This window comes from Peromyscus leucopus, chromosome 18 (genome assembly GCF_004664715.2).
Source record: "Peromyscus leucopus breed LL Stock chromosome 18, UCI_PerLeu_2.1, whole genome shotgun sequence".
In the NCBI taxonomy this organism is placed as follows: Eukaryota; Metazoa; Chordata; class Mammalia; order Rodentia; family Cricetidae; genus Peromyscus; species Peromyscus leucopus.
This window is the reverse complement of record NC_051078.1, coordinates 34,815,652-34,831,218: the sequence shown is the minus strand read 5'-3', so window position 1 is coordinate 34,831,218 and position 15,567 is coordinate 34,815,652. Positions and strand designations below refer to the sequence as shown.

General features: G+C 43.5%; 1 protein-coding gene across 1 annotated transcript in view; it reads left to right on the top strand.

Annotated features, from left to right (window-relative positions):
- Positions 1-15,567, top strand: part of Cep83 (centrosomal protein 83) — a 122,997-nt gene that overhangs the window by 49,020 nt on the left and 58,410 nt on the right. Inside the window, exons 4-5 of the mRNA XM_037196807.1 lie at positions 9,085-9,177; positions 11,384-11,515. Coding sequence (XP_037052702.1) covers positions 9,085-9,177; positions 11,384-11,515 — 225 coding nt within the window. The remainder of the gene's footprint in view (positions 1-9,084; positions 9,178-11,383; positions 11,516-15,567) is intronic.

Sequence of the window (15,567 nt, the reverse complement as noted above, 5' to 3'; positions counted from 1 at the left end):
AGTGCTTTAGTACTAGAGAAACCTCGTCAACTCGTGCTCTGAGATGGGGTGTCCAGTGTTGGCAGGCTGCTCTGGAGCTAGATTGCTCTCTGCTTCGGCCTCTTCTGTATCTGGAATTACAGGCAGGGCCGAGCCACCTGATTAACTTAAATTTTAATATTGTTTTTATTTTATGTATCAGGTACTTTGCCTGCATGTAAGTCTGTGCATCACATGTGTGTCTGGTGCCTGTAGAGGCCAGAAGAAGGTGTGGGATCCTATGCCGGGTCAGTTTTAAGTCAGCTTGACCCACACTGAAGTCATTTGAGAGCAGGAACCTCAATTAAGAAAATGCCTCCAGAAGAGCAGGCTGTAGGCAAGCCTGTAGGGCATTTCCTTAATTAGTGATTAAGGCCCAGCCTGCTGTGGGGGGGTTCCTTCCATCCCTGGGCTGGTGGTCCTGGGTTCTATAAGAAATCAGGCTGAGTAAGCCAGTAAACAGCACCTCTCCATGACCTCTGCATCAGCTCCTGCCTCCAGGTACCAGCCCTGTCCTGACTTCTTTGATGATGAACAGTGACGTAGAAGTGTAAGCCAAATGAACTCTTTTCTCCTCAACTTGCTTTTGCTCATGGTCTTTCATCACAGCAATAGAAACCTTAACTAGGATGGATCCCCTGGAACTGGAGTTACAGAAGCTTGTGAGCTGGGATATGGACCTGCGAATCAAACCCAGGTCCTCTGGAAGAGCAGCCAGTGCTCTCAACCACTGAGCCATCTCTCCAGTCCCTAGTTAACTTTAAAAAGTAATACATTGTTATTTACAGATTAGTATATGTCAAATATTTTCTTCCTCATATTGAAGTGAAGTGCTGTTCTTCCTGTGATCTTATTTGTGTATTCCTTGTATGTTATAACATTCCAAAAAATCTTGGGTATTATAGATTGCCAATGTTTGAGGACAAATGTAATTCTTCTAGGAAAATTTGTGTCTTACTAACATACCTCGTTTTATTGTGGTATTTATCTGATACACATACATATACATATATATATATATATATATATATATCTTAAAAATGGACTGCTACTGTATTGACTGCCCTTGTAGAGGTAGAGGACCTTAGCTTGATGTCTGACACCCACGTCCAGCTCACAGCTGCCTGTAACTCCACCTCTACACACTATGGGCACCAGCACTCAACATATACATACTACACACACACACACACACACACACACACACACACACACACACACTTAAAATTAAGCTAAAGAAATACATAAGAGGAGGAGAGAGGGAGGTTTGATTTAGCTATTTGCTTTAATGTTTGTTTTTAATTTACACAAATTATGTTAAGAAAACTTCAGTAAATTGAGCAGCATCTACAAGAAATATTCAAGTGGAGGATTATGAAAGATGATTTTTAGAAATGTACATCTTTTATCGAACAGGAAGAAATGCCTATGTAGCATTGACTGCTCTACTGGCTTTCAGAGGCAGAGCTACAAAAACATTTATTTAAAGCACATTTCTGCATCAGTAGTCAACAGGAGTAAAAGTGCCTGCCTCATAGGGTAATTGTAAAGATGAAATGAGACGTTGCAAAGGAAGTATTAGTGCTTTGATGTGTAACACTTAAGTGATCTGTACCTTTAGGCTGTTATTACAAGTTAAGTATTTCTTATGTGAAGGGCGTGGAAGCAGAAGTATTCAGATAATTGAAGTTTTCAGCTTTTGGAGTATTTCAGCCTTCAGTGATTGACACTTCTAATCTGAAAATCTGAAGTCCAAAATGCTCCAAAATCTGGAAGTTCCTGAGGACTGATACGGTACAAAAAGCTACAGCATTGGAGTGATTGAATCTCAGGTTTTTTATAGGCTTTAATCAGTAGTACATCTTACTGGTCAGATGGCTTTTTAAAAAGCCTGTAAGGGCGGGGAATAGCAAAGAAGTGGTCTCTTGAGGACTCTGAGGAAGTAAACTCCCATGTGAAGACAGGAGTGTGACAGACGATGGGCGGTTCCCAGGAGCTGAAGGCCATAGTCCTGTCAGCGTGAGAGCTGGACTCTGCTAGTGTAACTGGTGAGCTAGGAAAGAACTCCTGGTCCCAGGCAAGATTACTGCCTTAGCTGCATTCACTTGACACGAAATAGAGAACATAAACTCAGCTGTGTCCAGTATCCTAACCCAGTGGTTCTCAACCTGTGGGTTGAGACCCCTTTGAGGGTGTGTGTCGAATGACCCTGTCATAGGGGTCATCTAAGACCATTGGAAAACACAGGTGTTTACATGACAATTCATAACAGTAGCAAAATCACAGTTATGAAGTAGCAGTGAAAATAATTGTATTGTTGGGGGTCACGGCACCATGAGGAACTGTGTTCAAGGGTTGCAGTATTAGGAAGGGTGAGAACCACTGCTCTAATTCATAAATATTGTAAGATAATACAGGTAATGTAATTTAGGTCTTTTAACTTAAGGTCATTTTGTTACTTGGGTTCTGGTACTTGAAAATTGGCTACAAGTGTAACAAATGCTTCAGACACTGGAGTAGTTTTAGAACTGGAAAGTAGTCAGTAGAGATAAGAATTATGAGGATCACCATAAGGTTTAAAGCAGTTTAGGAAGGCCTGAATGGTCTTCATAAGATTGTCTTAGAAAAATAAAAGGTTGGAGAAGAGATTAAGGAAGACACGTGACCTATGACCTCCACACATGTGCATATGTGTATACTTGCACACATGTGCATATACCTCACAGCAATGTACATTACCCTCCCCTCCAGTACACAGAGATTTACACGTAAAACATAGATTGCGCCACTTATTTTCTGTTGCCTGTAGTAAAGTGTGAAACGTAAGAGATTAATTGAAGGGAGAGCTCTTGAACAAAAAGAAAACAGACTAGGTACTTTTCAGAAAAGTTTTTTCCCTTTCCAAATGATAAAAATGCTACACAGCAGAAATATATATTGAAACCATTGTATAAAGACCAATTGCCACCACACCTCAAGATCTCAGATTGAGCAAAAGAACAAAATAATCACATCAAGGTCTTGTCAAGAGAGCATAGATCTCTTCTCTTTTTCCTCGACCAGAGGGTCTCTGAGAAGTTTGAAGTATTGTCTTAGCTGTCTAGGGAAAGCATAAAAATACAAATAGGATTATATAAAAAGGTCTGCACATGTAGGCTTTGTTTAGTGGGGTGAAAGCCTCAGAAATTCCCACAAGACCCACTATGATTTTGAGACATTTACTCGGGAGACGGTCTGCTGGCTTGGACTGAGATGGACTTGGGAAGTACAAAGTAACAGAGGCTTTTGGATCCACAGAATCTCTACTGGTAGAAAGAAGGCCTTTAAACCTAGTGGGTTGCAGACACATGCTCCCTTTCATGAAGAAGAAAGGACAGCCTCAGACAAAAACCAAGAGCCTGCCAGGCGGTGGTGGCCCATGCCTTTAATCCCAGCACTCAGGAGGCAGAGTTCGAGGCCAGCCTGGTCTACAAAGCAAGTTCCAGGACAGCCAGAGCTGTTACACAGAGAAACCCTGTCTCCAAAAACCAAACCAAATTAAAAAAAAAAAAAAAAACAAAAACCAAGAGCCCAGAAAGCTGAGCCTTGAGCCACAGAGGCTTTGAAACCGAGTCAGTGGAAGTCCTAGCGCTTGGCTACTGGATTTCAGAACATTAAGGGACAGCGACTTCTTTTTTTATTTATACATAACTCCTACACTACGCCCCTTTCCTTTCCCAAACCATATTTCTGCCTAATACACACTTATGAACAGTTTTCCTGTTCTCAGGGCCTAAAAAAAAAAAAAAATCACTCATTGTAGTGTAGATCTGCTGTTGGGATTTTTCTTCCAGCTTTTATGTGCTTGAAAAAATTTGATTTGTAAAAGTATTTTCACTGAATATTGAATTCTCAGTTGGCAGTTTCCCCCTCTAATTCCTTAAAGATATTTTTAGTTTAGTTTTGTTTTTATCAGTGTTTCATGTAGCAAAGGCACTGCCATTCTTACATCTGAGTCTTTGGTGATCTAAATAATACTTTAATGCTAATTATTTAAAATTCTCTCCTTGCTTACTAAAATTCTGTTAACTTAAATTTAGTCTTTTTTCTTTTTTCTGTGTGTTTTGTCCCAGAAAATTCCTGTGGTGTTCATTTTAGTCTTGTTCATTGATGTTTTCATTATCTATTCTGAATTAGACCAGGTGGTATCTTTTTAAACTCAGAATTATAAATTTCATCTCCACAATTATCTCTTTATATGTTTCTTAGCTCTTTAACACGTTCCATCTTTTCTCTAGTTTTTTGAACAGTTAGGGTAACTTTGTAACTTAGTCTTAATGTCTTGCTGTGTGACTTTGGGTCTGTTTTAGGTTGGCGCTTTTACTTAGTATCAGGTTGTTTTTACTTACTCAGTATCAGGCAGTGTCCTGTGTCTTCTCATGCTTGGGAACTTTTGTTGATGCCAGACACTGTGCATTTTACTTTGTTGTGGGTGGATACTTTTGTGCTCCTCTTTGGTCTTGGTCTTTGGTCTGGGCCACAGTCTTGTCACTTGCAGACAGTTCCATGGCTCTAGGCTTTGCTTTAGGATGGAGTTAGAGAGGCCTTGGGTCTGTGACTTATTCCCACTGCTGAGATAAGATGCACATGATGATCCATTTATTTGTGAAATGAAGGTTTTTATTCTGGCTTTTGGAAACAGGATTATTCACAGGCTGTATGAACTCTTAGTACTCATCTCTCATCTTTTCAGGTGGTCTTTCCTTGGCTTACATAAATTCCTTATGTCCTCACCAGTCCTGTACTGAATGAGTCCAAACCTTGTGTAGATCTCCTAGCTCTGTGCACGATCCTCTGGGACTCTGCCCCTGTGTTCTTGAATCCTCAGTTATGTTTCCTGGGGACGGGTTTATGAGCCTCTGCTTGTGTCGTCTGTGGCCTGGATCCTCTCACTATTTTTCATCCTTTGGAAAGTTACCTTTTGAATGGTATTTTTGAAAGCCATTTAATTTTTTTCTTCATAATTTGGCTATCTAGTTTTTATTATATTACTTTGGCTATGTTTAAACCTTTCTTTCTTTTTTTTTGTTTTGTTTTGTTTTGTTTTGTTTTTCAAGACAGGGTTTCTCTGTGTAGTTTTGCATCTTTTCCTGGAACTCTCTTGTTAGCTCAGGCTGGCCTCGAACTCTCGGAAATCCACCTGGCTCTTCCTCCCGAGTGCTGGGATTAAAGGCGTGTGCCGCCACTGCCCGGCTAAACCTTTCATTCTTTACTGACTCTTAATTATGGAAATCTTCAACATGTACAGTAACATAGAGGGGCGTAGTGTATCCTCATGTATTCAGCACCGCTATCGTCTTTGGACCGCTGGTTTTAGCTGTTACCTTACCTTCCAGTCTTTTTTGTCATTCTCTTCACATTAGTGTGAGTGAGACCATGTTATTGCAGTCTTAACTCTGCCAGTATGTATCTTTGTTACAGACCAAGACAGCAATCTTTTGAAAATTCAACTGTCATATTTTCACCACACTGAAACTCGTATTCTGCAATACCGTTTAACTATTCATCTTTGTTCTGAACTCCTTAGTTTTCCTTGCTTTTCTCCTTTTATGATTAAGTTGTTGGAAACACGATCCTATTAATTTATTCCTTCTCGTTACCCTCCTGCTTGGCTGGTTTGCTTTCACCTAGACCGGACACTGTAGTTAGGCCTGGTCTCTCCTCCCATAGCCACAGCTTTCTCCCGCCAAGGCTTTTGTTCTATTTGTTCCTTCCTAAACTCCAACTGCTGTAGTATTCTTTATGTTTTTTCTCTCCCTCCCCATCTGCTCTTGTCTCCTCTCTCTTTGACGGTCTTCCTATGTAGCCCACACTGACCTTGAACTCAACACACTCCTGTCTCCATCTCCTGAGTACAGAGGTCATAGACCTGAGGCAGCATGCTTGGCTTGTTAGTGCTGAAGCTTGAGCTTGTCGTGTGTGTGTGTGTGTGTGTGTGTGTGTGTGTGTGTGTGTGTGTGTGTGCGCGCGCGCTTCAGTGTAGCTACTGTGTGGGCTTTGTGGGGGTTAGCTAAATTACTGCATGTGAGATACTCAGAGCAAAATGGGATGTAAATGATCATATATTACATAATGTTTTATGTTGAGAAGACTTTCATTCAGTAGAGTGTGTAATATTAAATAAATGAATAAAATAGTACATTATTCATGTTTTCAAAGAAACTCATACAAATACAGGCTATATTATTTTTCAGCCAGCATTTGTTCATTTGTTCTTTTATTGATTCATGAAACAGGAGTTTAGTAGTTCCTATATGGTAGTCAGTGATGAAAGGTGTTGGAGAAATAATGACGAATCTTTGCGACAAGGAGTGTGCCCATATGCTGCTTACATAAATATTAATTATTCACTGAAGTGAGCACTGTAAGAGAGTATGACAGAATAGAGCCAAAATTAGTTTTGCTGGTCAGAGTAACAATTAGCTTTTTTTAAAAAAAAATTATGTCTTTAATTTTTTTTTAACTTTTCATTGATTCTTTGGATTTTGCATCATGCATCCAGGTCCCACTCATCTCCCTGTCCTGTCCCCTCAATTCCGCCCTCCGCCCTTGCAACTTCCCCCAGAACAAACAAAATTTAAAACCAAAACCACAAAAAGTTCTCGTCATGGAAGCTATAGTGTGGCCCAGTGAGTCACACAGTAAACCCTTCAGTCCATACATCTTTCTTGACTTGTAAGTGTTTATTGCAATGAGTCATTGATCTGGTTTGAGGCCTCTGGCTTCTGCTCCACTGTCAATACTGGATGCTCACAGGGACTCCTTGGATATCCTGTTGTTGTCCTGTATCATGGAGATTCTGTAGCTTTGGATCTGCAGGTTCAGCCCCCTCCCATCCTCCAGCAGTTCATAGATGAGGTGGATGTTGGTATGGGCTAAACTCATAGCCCTGGTTCTGGGTTTGGGTGGTAGCTGGGTTGGTCAGCCTACCAGCTCTCCCTCATTGTTGCCACATGGACAGCTCTCCAGCACTGCCCCAGCTAGTTTACCCAGTGCAGCAGACAGCAAGAAGCAGGGCCAGTGCTCCTGCTCTCACCCCATCAGCCTGGCTCACCCACACTCACACCACCAGAGCCAGCTCTACTATTTTGCCCAGGCAAGGTGCAGGACCTGCTTTCCCAATTGCTGCAGTTGGTGAGGACAGGACCAGCTCTTCCATTCTCATGTCCCAGAGGCGGGTAAGGGAGGGCATATTTCCCTCACCCATGTCATCACATGACATACTAGAGAGGGGAACGGGGGAGGGCGCGCTCTCCTTCTTTCAAATCCACAGGGCTGGCTCACCTGCACCCCCTACCAACAGGGTCAGCTCTATTGTGCTGCCCAGGCAAGGTGCAGGAACCACCCTCCCAAGTGAGAGGCAGGGCCTGTTCTTCCTATTGCGGCAGCCAGTGAGAGGTGGGTGGGGCCAGCTCTGTGCAGCCCTGTCTCCTTGGACTTCAGTGGTAATAGGAGCCACAGACTGTGACAGACGGTGACTGTAGGAGGGCCATGGACCCAGACATGGCCCCTGGCAGCAGCCTGGATGACCCCATGACCCTGGGTGGCAGCATAGGCCACCCAAATCTGTATGGTCCAGCAAAGGCTCCGTACTTGGATACCAACATGGTTCTAGGTGGTAGCCCAGGTTCCTGATTTCCGCATGGCCCCTGGTGGCTACATGGGCCACAGACATCCATGCAGACTCCAGCTGCGGTTGGACCATGGACCCAGACATGGTACTCAGCAGACGGAGCCCAGATGTCACCGTGGCCTTGATTGGCAGCACAGGTCACCCAGACTGGCATGGACTCGGACAGTGCCCTCAAACACCCACATGACCCCAGGTGGTAACCCAGACCCCAGGTATCAGCATAGCCTTCAATGGCAGCAGGAACTTGGGACATCACTGAAGACCTGCCTACTACAGCACCATGGACTCAGACTTGGCTCCAGCTGCAGCCCGGACTCTATACTTTTAATTTTTAAGATTATAATATAATTGCATCATTTCCCCCTTCTTATTGAAAATAAATCTGAAGAATTTTCTCTGGTATAACGATTTACTACACCTTTATTTTATTTTTAGAAAATAGACCATCAGTCATTGTATTTAGCACAATAACCTTGACTGACGAGTTCATTCTTTCTTTTTTTTCTTTTTTGGTTTTTCAAGACAGGGTTTCTCTGTGTAGCTTTGCGCCTTTTCCTGGAACTCACTTGGTAGCCCAGGCTGGCCTCGAACTCAGAGAGATCTGCCTGGCTCTGCCTCCCGAGTGCTGGGATTAAAGGCATGCGCCACCACTGCCTGGCTGAGTTCATTCTTAACAGTCATAAAAGTTATCAGGGATTTTTCTACACAGGGTTTCTCTGTGCAGCCTGGCTGGCTGGAACTCACTCTGTAGACCAGGCTGGCCTGGAAATCAGAGATCCTCCTGCCTCTGCTCCGCCTCCCAACTTCTGGGATTAAAGGCGTGCGCCACCACCCCCAGTATAAAAATCATCATTGTTTTTCTTTTTTTCATTAGTCGTATTTTTGACACCTCTGATACCAAGATTGAGATTCTTAAAGTATTGTTTCGGGGCTGGCTATGTTTATCTTTTTCTCTTTCGCCCGTTTTGAGTGTATGCACATCTTTACTTACCTGTGGGAACACGTGCATGTATATGCAAGCGCACATGGAGACTGAGGTTGACGTTGAGAATTATCTGCGATTGCTCTTCTTTATCCGTTGAGATGAGATCTAGGTCAAACCCAGAGTTGGCTGATAGAGGCTAGTCCTGCTCGTCAGCTTGCTCTCGGGATCCTGTCTCCACCTCTGAGTCTGGAATTATAGGCAGGCTAGCACATCCACATCCATTGCTTGTGTGGCAGGTGCTTTAACGTGAAGCTATTCCCCCAGCCCTGATAAGTTGTATTTAATGATTATACAAATTAACCACCATGTAAAAATATCTGTAATTAGTACTTGTCTTAGAAGAGACTTTGAAATAGGGAGAATTCTTCATTTTTGTATTTATAGTTGTTTGTATTTCTTTATGTACTAGGTATTAACACCCCAAAAATTGGAATTGGTAAGAGCGCAAATGCAGCAAGAATTAGAAGCTCCAATGCGAGAGCGTTTCCGGACTCTTGATGAAGTAAGTCATTAAGTGGAATAACTGCATTCATCTTTATGCCTCAGGAAAAGCATCCTTCATTTACCCAGACCCTCTGCATGGCAGTCCCTACCGCTCTCCAGGCCTGCTAGGATTGGACTCCATTATCTCTGTTCTCTTTGGTCTCCTGATGTTTGTGAAATGGTGGGATTCAAGAGTCTGCATGGTGCTGTGTCTGCCTTGAATGTTTATTGGAACTCGTGGCTGACTCCTCAATCTCTTGCAGTTCCGCCCAAAGTGTTCCTTCTTCAGTAAGCCTACTGACTGCTACTATCCCATTCCCAGCTTACTGCTGCAGCCTGCATTCCTGCCACTCCCGACACCTGTGGAGGTTCCTCACCTCCCTGGTTTAGTTTTCCTGCGATCCCTGTTCTTTCTAATATGCTAATCTGCTGTATTATTGTGGCTTTTGTTTTAGCACTTTTAGAATGGAAAAACACAATAGAATGTTTTAGTGCTTCCTTTCCTTTGCATGAAAGGAAGCATTTGATTTTTGTCCACAAGTTCCTGAGAATGGTTCCTAACATCCAGCAGGTGAAATGATATTTACCACCTGAAGGATGGATTTCACGTCATCTGGATTTGTTGCTTTCCCTGTTGCTTTGATACCCCGACAGAAGCTCCTTAGAGAAGGAACAGTTTATTTTGGCTTACAGTTTGAGGGGACAGTCCATAACGGTGGGGAAGCATGGTAGCAGGATCACGAGGCAGCTGGCCATGTGGAATCCTCAGCCAAGGAAGCAGAGGGTGAGGAAGGCTGGTGCTTAGCTCCTTTCTCGTTTTTATTCAGCTGAGAACCCAGCACATGGAGTAGTGCTGCCTTCACTGAGCGAGGGTCTCCCACCTCGGTTAGCCCCTCCCAGGTGTCCACAGAGGCTAGCCTGATCTCAGCAGTCTCCCAGAGGTGTGCGTGGAGCCTGTTCTCCCAGATCATCTACATCCTGCCGAGGACAGTCAGTGTAAACAGCACACAACCTCCAAAAGAAAAGTGCTCCTTCTTTTGGGTTGACCAGATTTCTTACATTACTAAACGTTTGATAAAGAGGATGGGAAAAGACTGCAGAGAAGCACATTAGGTATTGCCTACACATTTTATATGCTAGCTTTCGAAACATACATCAGTTCTTACACTCATAAATTATTACTATTTCCTCAAAGTGGAACCCTTAGGGAGATTGGAATGGTCCAAAATACTGCCATTGTGCAGGAAGACATGCAAAATTCTCTTTTGTAATGATCTATTTATCGATATCCCGATTTTTCAAATATGCCCCTAACAGCAATATATCCTAATGGCATCCTAATGGGTGTAGAATGAATTTTTTGTAAATAAAATCACTCATACCAGGGCTAGGTATTCAAGTTAAATAAGAGCAGGTTTTAAAATCATAGTAAGTATGAAATGAATTATTGCAATATTTGATTAAACCTTAAGTTAGTATACTAAGTATTCAAATAAGCTTTTTTCTACTTTGAGGTTATCTAGTCTGACTTTTAGAGAGAGATAGCTTATACTTTGTTATACTTGTTAAAATCTATCTATATTTAGAAAGACCTGGCACATTCTTAACTACTATTAAGTGCAGAGAGGGTGACTTTTGTGATGCTGCACATTTGTTCCCACAGTGAGAATCAGTGAAGACAAAGCATTACTTGAATGATAATTCATTTTATTAGTCCATTCCAAGGAGCATACTAATCCATTTCATTTTTCTCTTTCCTTTTTCATGAGTAGTGTGTGTGTGTGTATGTTGTGCATGGCGTGTGTTTGCCCTTGCATGTGGGTGTGTGGACACATGTTGAAGTGCATGTGTGGAGACCAAGGCTGATCAGGAGTCTTTGATTACTCTTCACCTTATTCACGAGGCAGCTTCTCTTACTTGAACCCAAAGTTCACTGACTCAGCTAGTCTAACTATGTGCTCCCTGGTCCTTTCTCTGCCTTCTAGTGGCTGCCCTTGCTAGTGGACCCTCCGGTCCACCAAGCAGTTCCGTTGGTTGTGGGCGTCAGAACTCCTGAGCAGAAGCATCGTAACTGCTGAGCCAAGTCCCTTGCTCTCGTTGGCCTTTTCGTTTTCTTTCAGAATGGCTGTTAATAGAACTGAAAATTATACCATACAGTGATTTTTGGAGAGGGCACACATTTCACTTACAGATTTTTCATACATTGCAATCTCTTTGTAATTTAGGAAGTGGAAAGGTATAGAGCTGAATATAATAAGCTTCGCTATGAGCATACATTCCTCAAGTCAGAATTTGAGCACCAGAAGGAGGAGTTTACTCGTATTTCAGAAGAAGAAAAATTGAAATTTGAATCAGAGGTAAGTAATCAATTACACTGCTATATCAGAGATTGTTGTAGTGAATACAGTTTTATGATTATATATTTTTATAAGTCCCAAGTTAGAGTTGATTGTGTAATTATGTGTTATTAATTAGCGAGGTATTTGTTTCCTTTCTTTGTCAGCAATATCTTGTGAGTGTTTTCCTTTGGCTATTTATTTCATTTGTTTTATTTTGCCCTAGCCAGTAGAGATAGATACATCCACAGTCCCATGTTGCCATAGGTGTGCAGAGAGACTTTTCTCTGTAAATATCACTTACATGATTCCTTACTGAGTGCTGTCCTCTGGTTAGGAGCAATCACTTCCTAGGTAGCTCTAGTTTCAGCCTGTACCTTGTTGAGTTGCTGTAGATCACCCTCCTCAGTTCTTTTTGACAGCCCACCACAGTGTTCCTCCAGCACATGTTCCTGTCTCATGCCTGGGGCTTGGGGCGGCCATCTCACTCACTTTGCAGTTGTCTTCTGCTTTTCTAAAACTGTTTTTTCCATTCACTCTCTATCTTACTCTTGATGGTTTCATTATGATAAGAGGAACAAGTAGCAATTCTGCTGTAACATTTATAAAACTAGGCTGATCCTCATAGCAGTGCACTATATGCTATATAGAAAGACAACTGTATGTTATTTATATCATTGTGTTTATTTGGAATTGAAGTATTCTTACCTTCCTTTACCAGTTACCTGATACTTGTAGTGTCTTGGGCATCTAAAAGAGCTAAGACCACAGTATTTGGCTTAGACTGGTTTATTCTTAGCAGTGAGCAATTTCTTGATTGTTCCATAAATTATCTAAACTCTTGATCATTAAGTTCTTTAGAATAAGAGTCCTTGAACATTATGGATATTTTAAACGGTTTTTTTCACCTAGCTGTTTATTTCTTTTCACAGTTTTAAATGCTTTATTTAGGTTTAATTTCATTTTCATTTAATAGTAAGATGAGAAAAGACTTATTTGAAATTAGGAAGCTGAGGCACAAGAAACCGTCAGAAATTTCACGAGGTCATCAGCTAGTGCAACAATAGAAGTGGGTGTGTTAACTTTCATGTTAGAGTTTTAGGTTTGAAATGATCAGTGATTTGAGGTTTTTACTCTGATTAGTGGCCACCTAACTTAGAGTTTTGATAGCCATGACCACGGCAACTTTTATAAAGGAAACATTTAATTGGGGTGGCTCACTTATTGTTTCAGAGGTTCAGTCCATTATCATCATGATGGGGAGCAGATGTGGTGCTGGAGGAGTAGCTGAGAGTCCTACATCTTACAGGCAACGGGAAGTCGACTGAGACACTGGGCGGTATCCTGAGCATAGGAAACCTCAAAGCCCGCCCCACAGTGACACACTTCCTCCAACAAGGCCACACCTCCTAGTAGTGACACTCCCTGTGAGATTATGGGGGCCAATCACATTCACACTACCACACCACCCAACAACTTCAGTTTTGTTAGGAGTTCAGCTGATTGATACTATTTGTGGTTGTAAAAGACTCCACTCACATCTGTAAGTATGACAGATTATGACCGGTAAACAGTCTGTTGTGGAAAGTAGAGATGATTAGATTTCCAGTGTAGAATGAAGAGTCGGTGTGCTGAGAGCAACTGCTGAGCGAGGTTCTGTATGGCTGTGCTCTAGTTCAGACCCTGCCGGAAACCGGTCGACGTGCTTACGTGGGGGGGGGGGGGGGGGGAGTGTGTGTGCGGTGCTCTAGTTCAGACCTTGCCGGAAACCGGTCGGCGTGCTTACGTGGGGGGGTGGGGATTTGTGTGTTCTTCAGAGTCTTGATTTTGTTGCCTTTCTTGTGTTTTATTTTTGATGAAAAGAAATGTTGGTCTAAAAATGTTATTTACTAATATATTTTTCTCTAATGAAAGACCAGAAATTTAAAATTCTGATATTTGAAGGGATTGTTAGCGTCTAGAAAAATAAGACTTTCTGCTTTTCCCATTTCCCAGTTCTTCACTTATTGAAATACTTCAGTTACTGTACAAAGAATAGTACTATATACAGTAAACTTGGTGTAACAGTTGTGGATTATGAAGCAGTAGATATGATTTCAGTTAGGGTTTATAGGGTTTATAGATTAACCAATGGTTTGGAGATGGTCTCAGTTTGTGATTGTGATTGGTCAGCCCCTTTGCTTTAGGCCTATAGCTGTGCATCACTGTGGAGGCAACCCTGGCAGAACAAGTGGTCCACCTCATGGCTGGAAGGGAAAAGCAAGAGGAAGAGGAGGGCCTGAGGCCTCCTCGGAGGGCACATTTCCATGACAGGAAGGCCACCTGGTTATCTTCCGTCTTAAAAGTTTTGACCAACTCCACTCACTCCAGAGTGGGGTTAAGCCTTTCACATACTTGTCTTGGGGAAAGCAGTGCAGATCTAAACTGTAGCCGCTGGTAAGTGGCAGAAGAGAGGCTTGCAGCTAGCAGAACTTGCTTTATCAGACATAAGGTAAGGGAAAACTCGGGAGGGAGCTGTAGTTCTCTGAGTTCAAGGCCAGCCTGGCCAGCCTGGGCTACAAGGTGAGATTCTGTCTCAAAAAAAGAAAAAGAGTTAAAGGAAGAGGCTGGCTGCCTCACGTAAAAGTTCGAGATGAGGCGCAGTGCTGACGTGTGGCTGCAGCAGTGTGTTTGTGGCCTGCCTAGCTGCAGCAGTGTGTTTAGAGGTCTGCCTAGCTGCAGCAGTGTGTTTAGAGGTCTGCCTAGCTGCAGCAGTGTGTTTAGAGGTCTGCCTAGCTGCAGCAGTGTGTTTAGAGGTCTGCCTAGCTGCAGCAGTGTGTTTAGAGGTCTGCCTAGCTGCAGCAGTGTGTTTGTGGCCTGCCTAGCTGCAGCAGTGTGTTTAGAGGTCTGCCTAGCTGCAGCAGTGTGTTTAGAGGTCTGCCTAGCTGCAGCAGTGTGTTTAGAGGTCTGCCTAGCTGCAGCAGTGTGTTTTAGAGGTGCTGGCCTAGCTGCAGCAGTGTGTTTGTGGCCTGCCTAGCTGCAGCAGTGTGTTTAGAGGTCTGCCTAGCTGCAGCAGTGTGTTTTAGAGGTCTGCCTAGCTGCAGCAGTGTGTTTAGGGGCCTGCCTAGCTGCAGCAGTGTGTTTAGGGGCCTGCCTAGCTGCAGCAGTGTGTTTAGAGGTCTGCCTAGCTGCAGCAGTGTGTTTAGAGGTCTGCCTAGCTGCAGCAGTGTGTTTAGAGGTCTGCCTAGCTGCAGCAGTGTGTTTAGAGGCCTGCCTAGCTGCAGCAGTGTTTAGAGGCCTGCCTAGCTGCAGCAGTGTTTAGAGGTCTGCCTAGCTGCAGCAGTGTGTTTAGGGGCCTGCCTAGCTGCAGCATGTGTTTAGAGGTCTGCCTAGCTGCAGCAGTGTGTTTAGAGGTCTGCCTAGCTGCAGCAGTGTGTTTAGGGGCCTGCCTAGCTGCAGCAGTGTGTTTAGGGGCCTGCCTAGCTGCCCCAGTGTTTAGAGGTCTGCCTAGCTGCAGCAGTGTGTTTAGAGGCCTGCCTAGCTGCAGCAGTGTTTAGAGGCCTGCCTAGCTGCAGCAGTGTTTAGAGGTCTGCCTAGCTGCAGCAGTGTGTTTAGAGGTCTGCCTAGCTGCAGCAGTGTGTTTAGGGGCCTGCCTAGCTGCAGCAGTGTGTTTAGGGGCCTGCCTAGCTGCCCCAGTGTTTAGAGGTCTGCCTAGCTGCAGCAGTGTGTTTAGAGGCCTGCCTAGCTGCAGCAGTGTTTAGAGGCCTGCCTAGCTGCAGCAGTGTTTAGAGGTCTGCCTAGCTGCAGCAGTGTGTTTAGGGGCCTGCCTAGCTGCAGCATGTGTTTAGAGGTCTGCCTAGCTGCAGCAGTGTGTTTAGAGGTCTGCCTAGCTGCAGCAGTGTGTTTAGGGGCCTGCCTAGCTGCCCCAGTGTTTAGAGGTCTGCCTAGCTGCAGCAGTGTGTTTAGGGGCCTGCCTAGCTGCAGCAGTGTTTAGGGGCCTGCCTAGCTGAAATGATGACGGCGGCTGCAGCAAACCACAGACTTTTACAGAAATGAAACTTCCTTCTGTTAGATGAAGATGCTGTTTAACACCT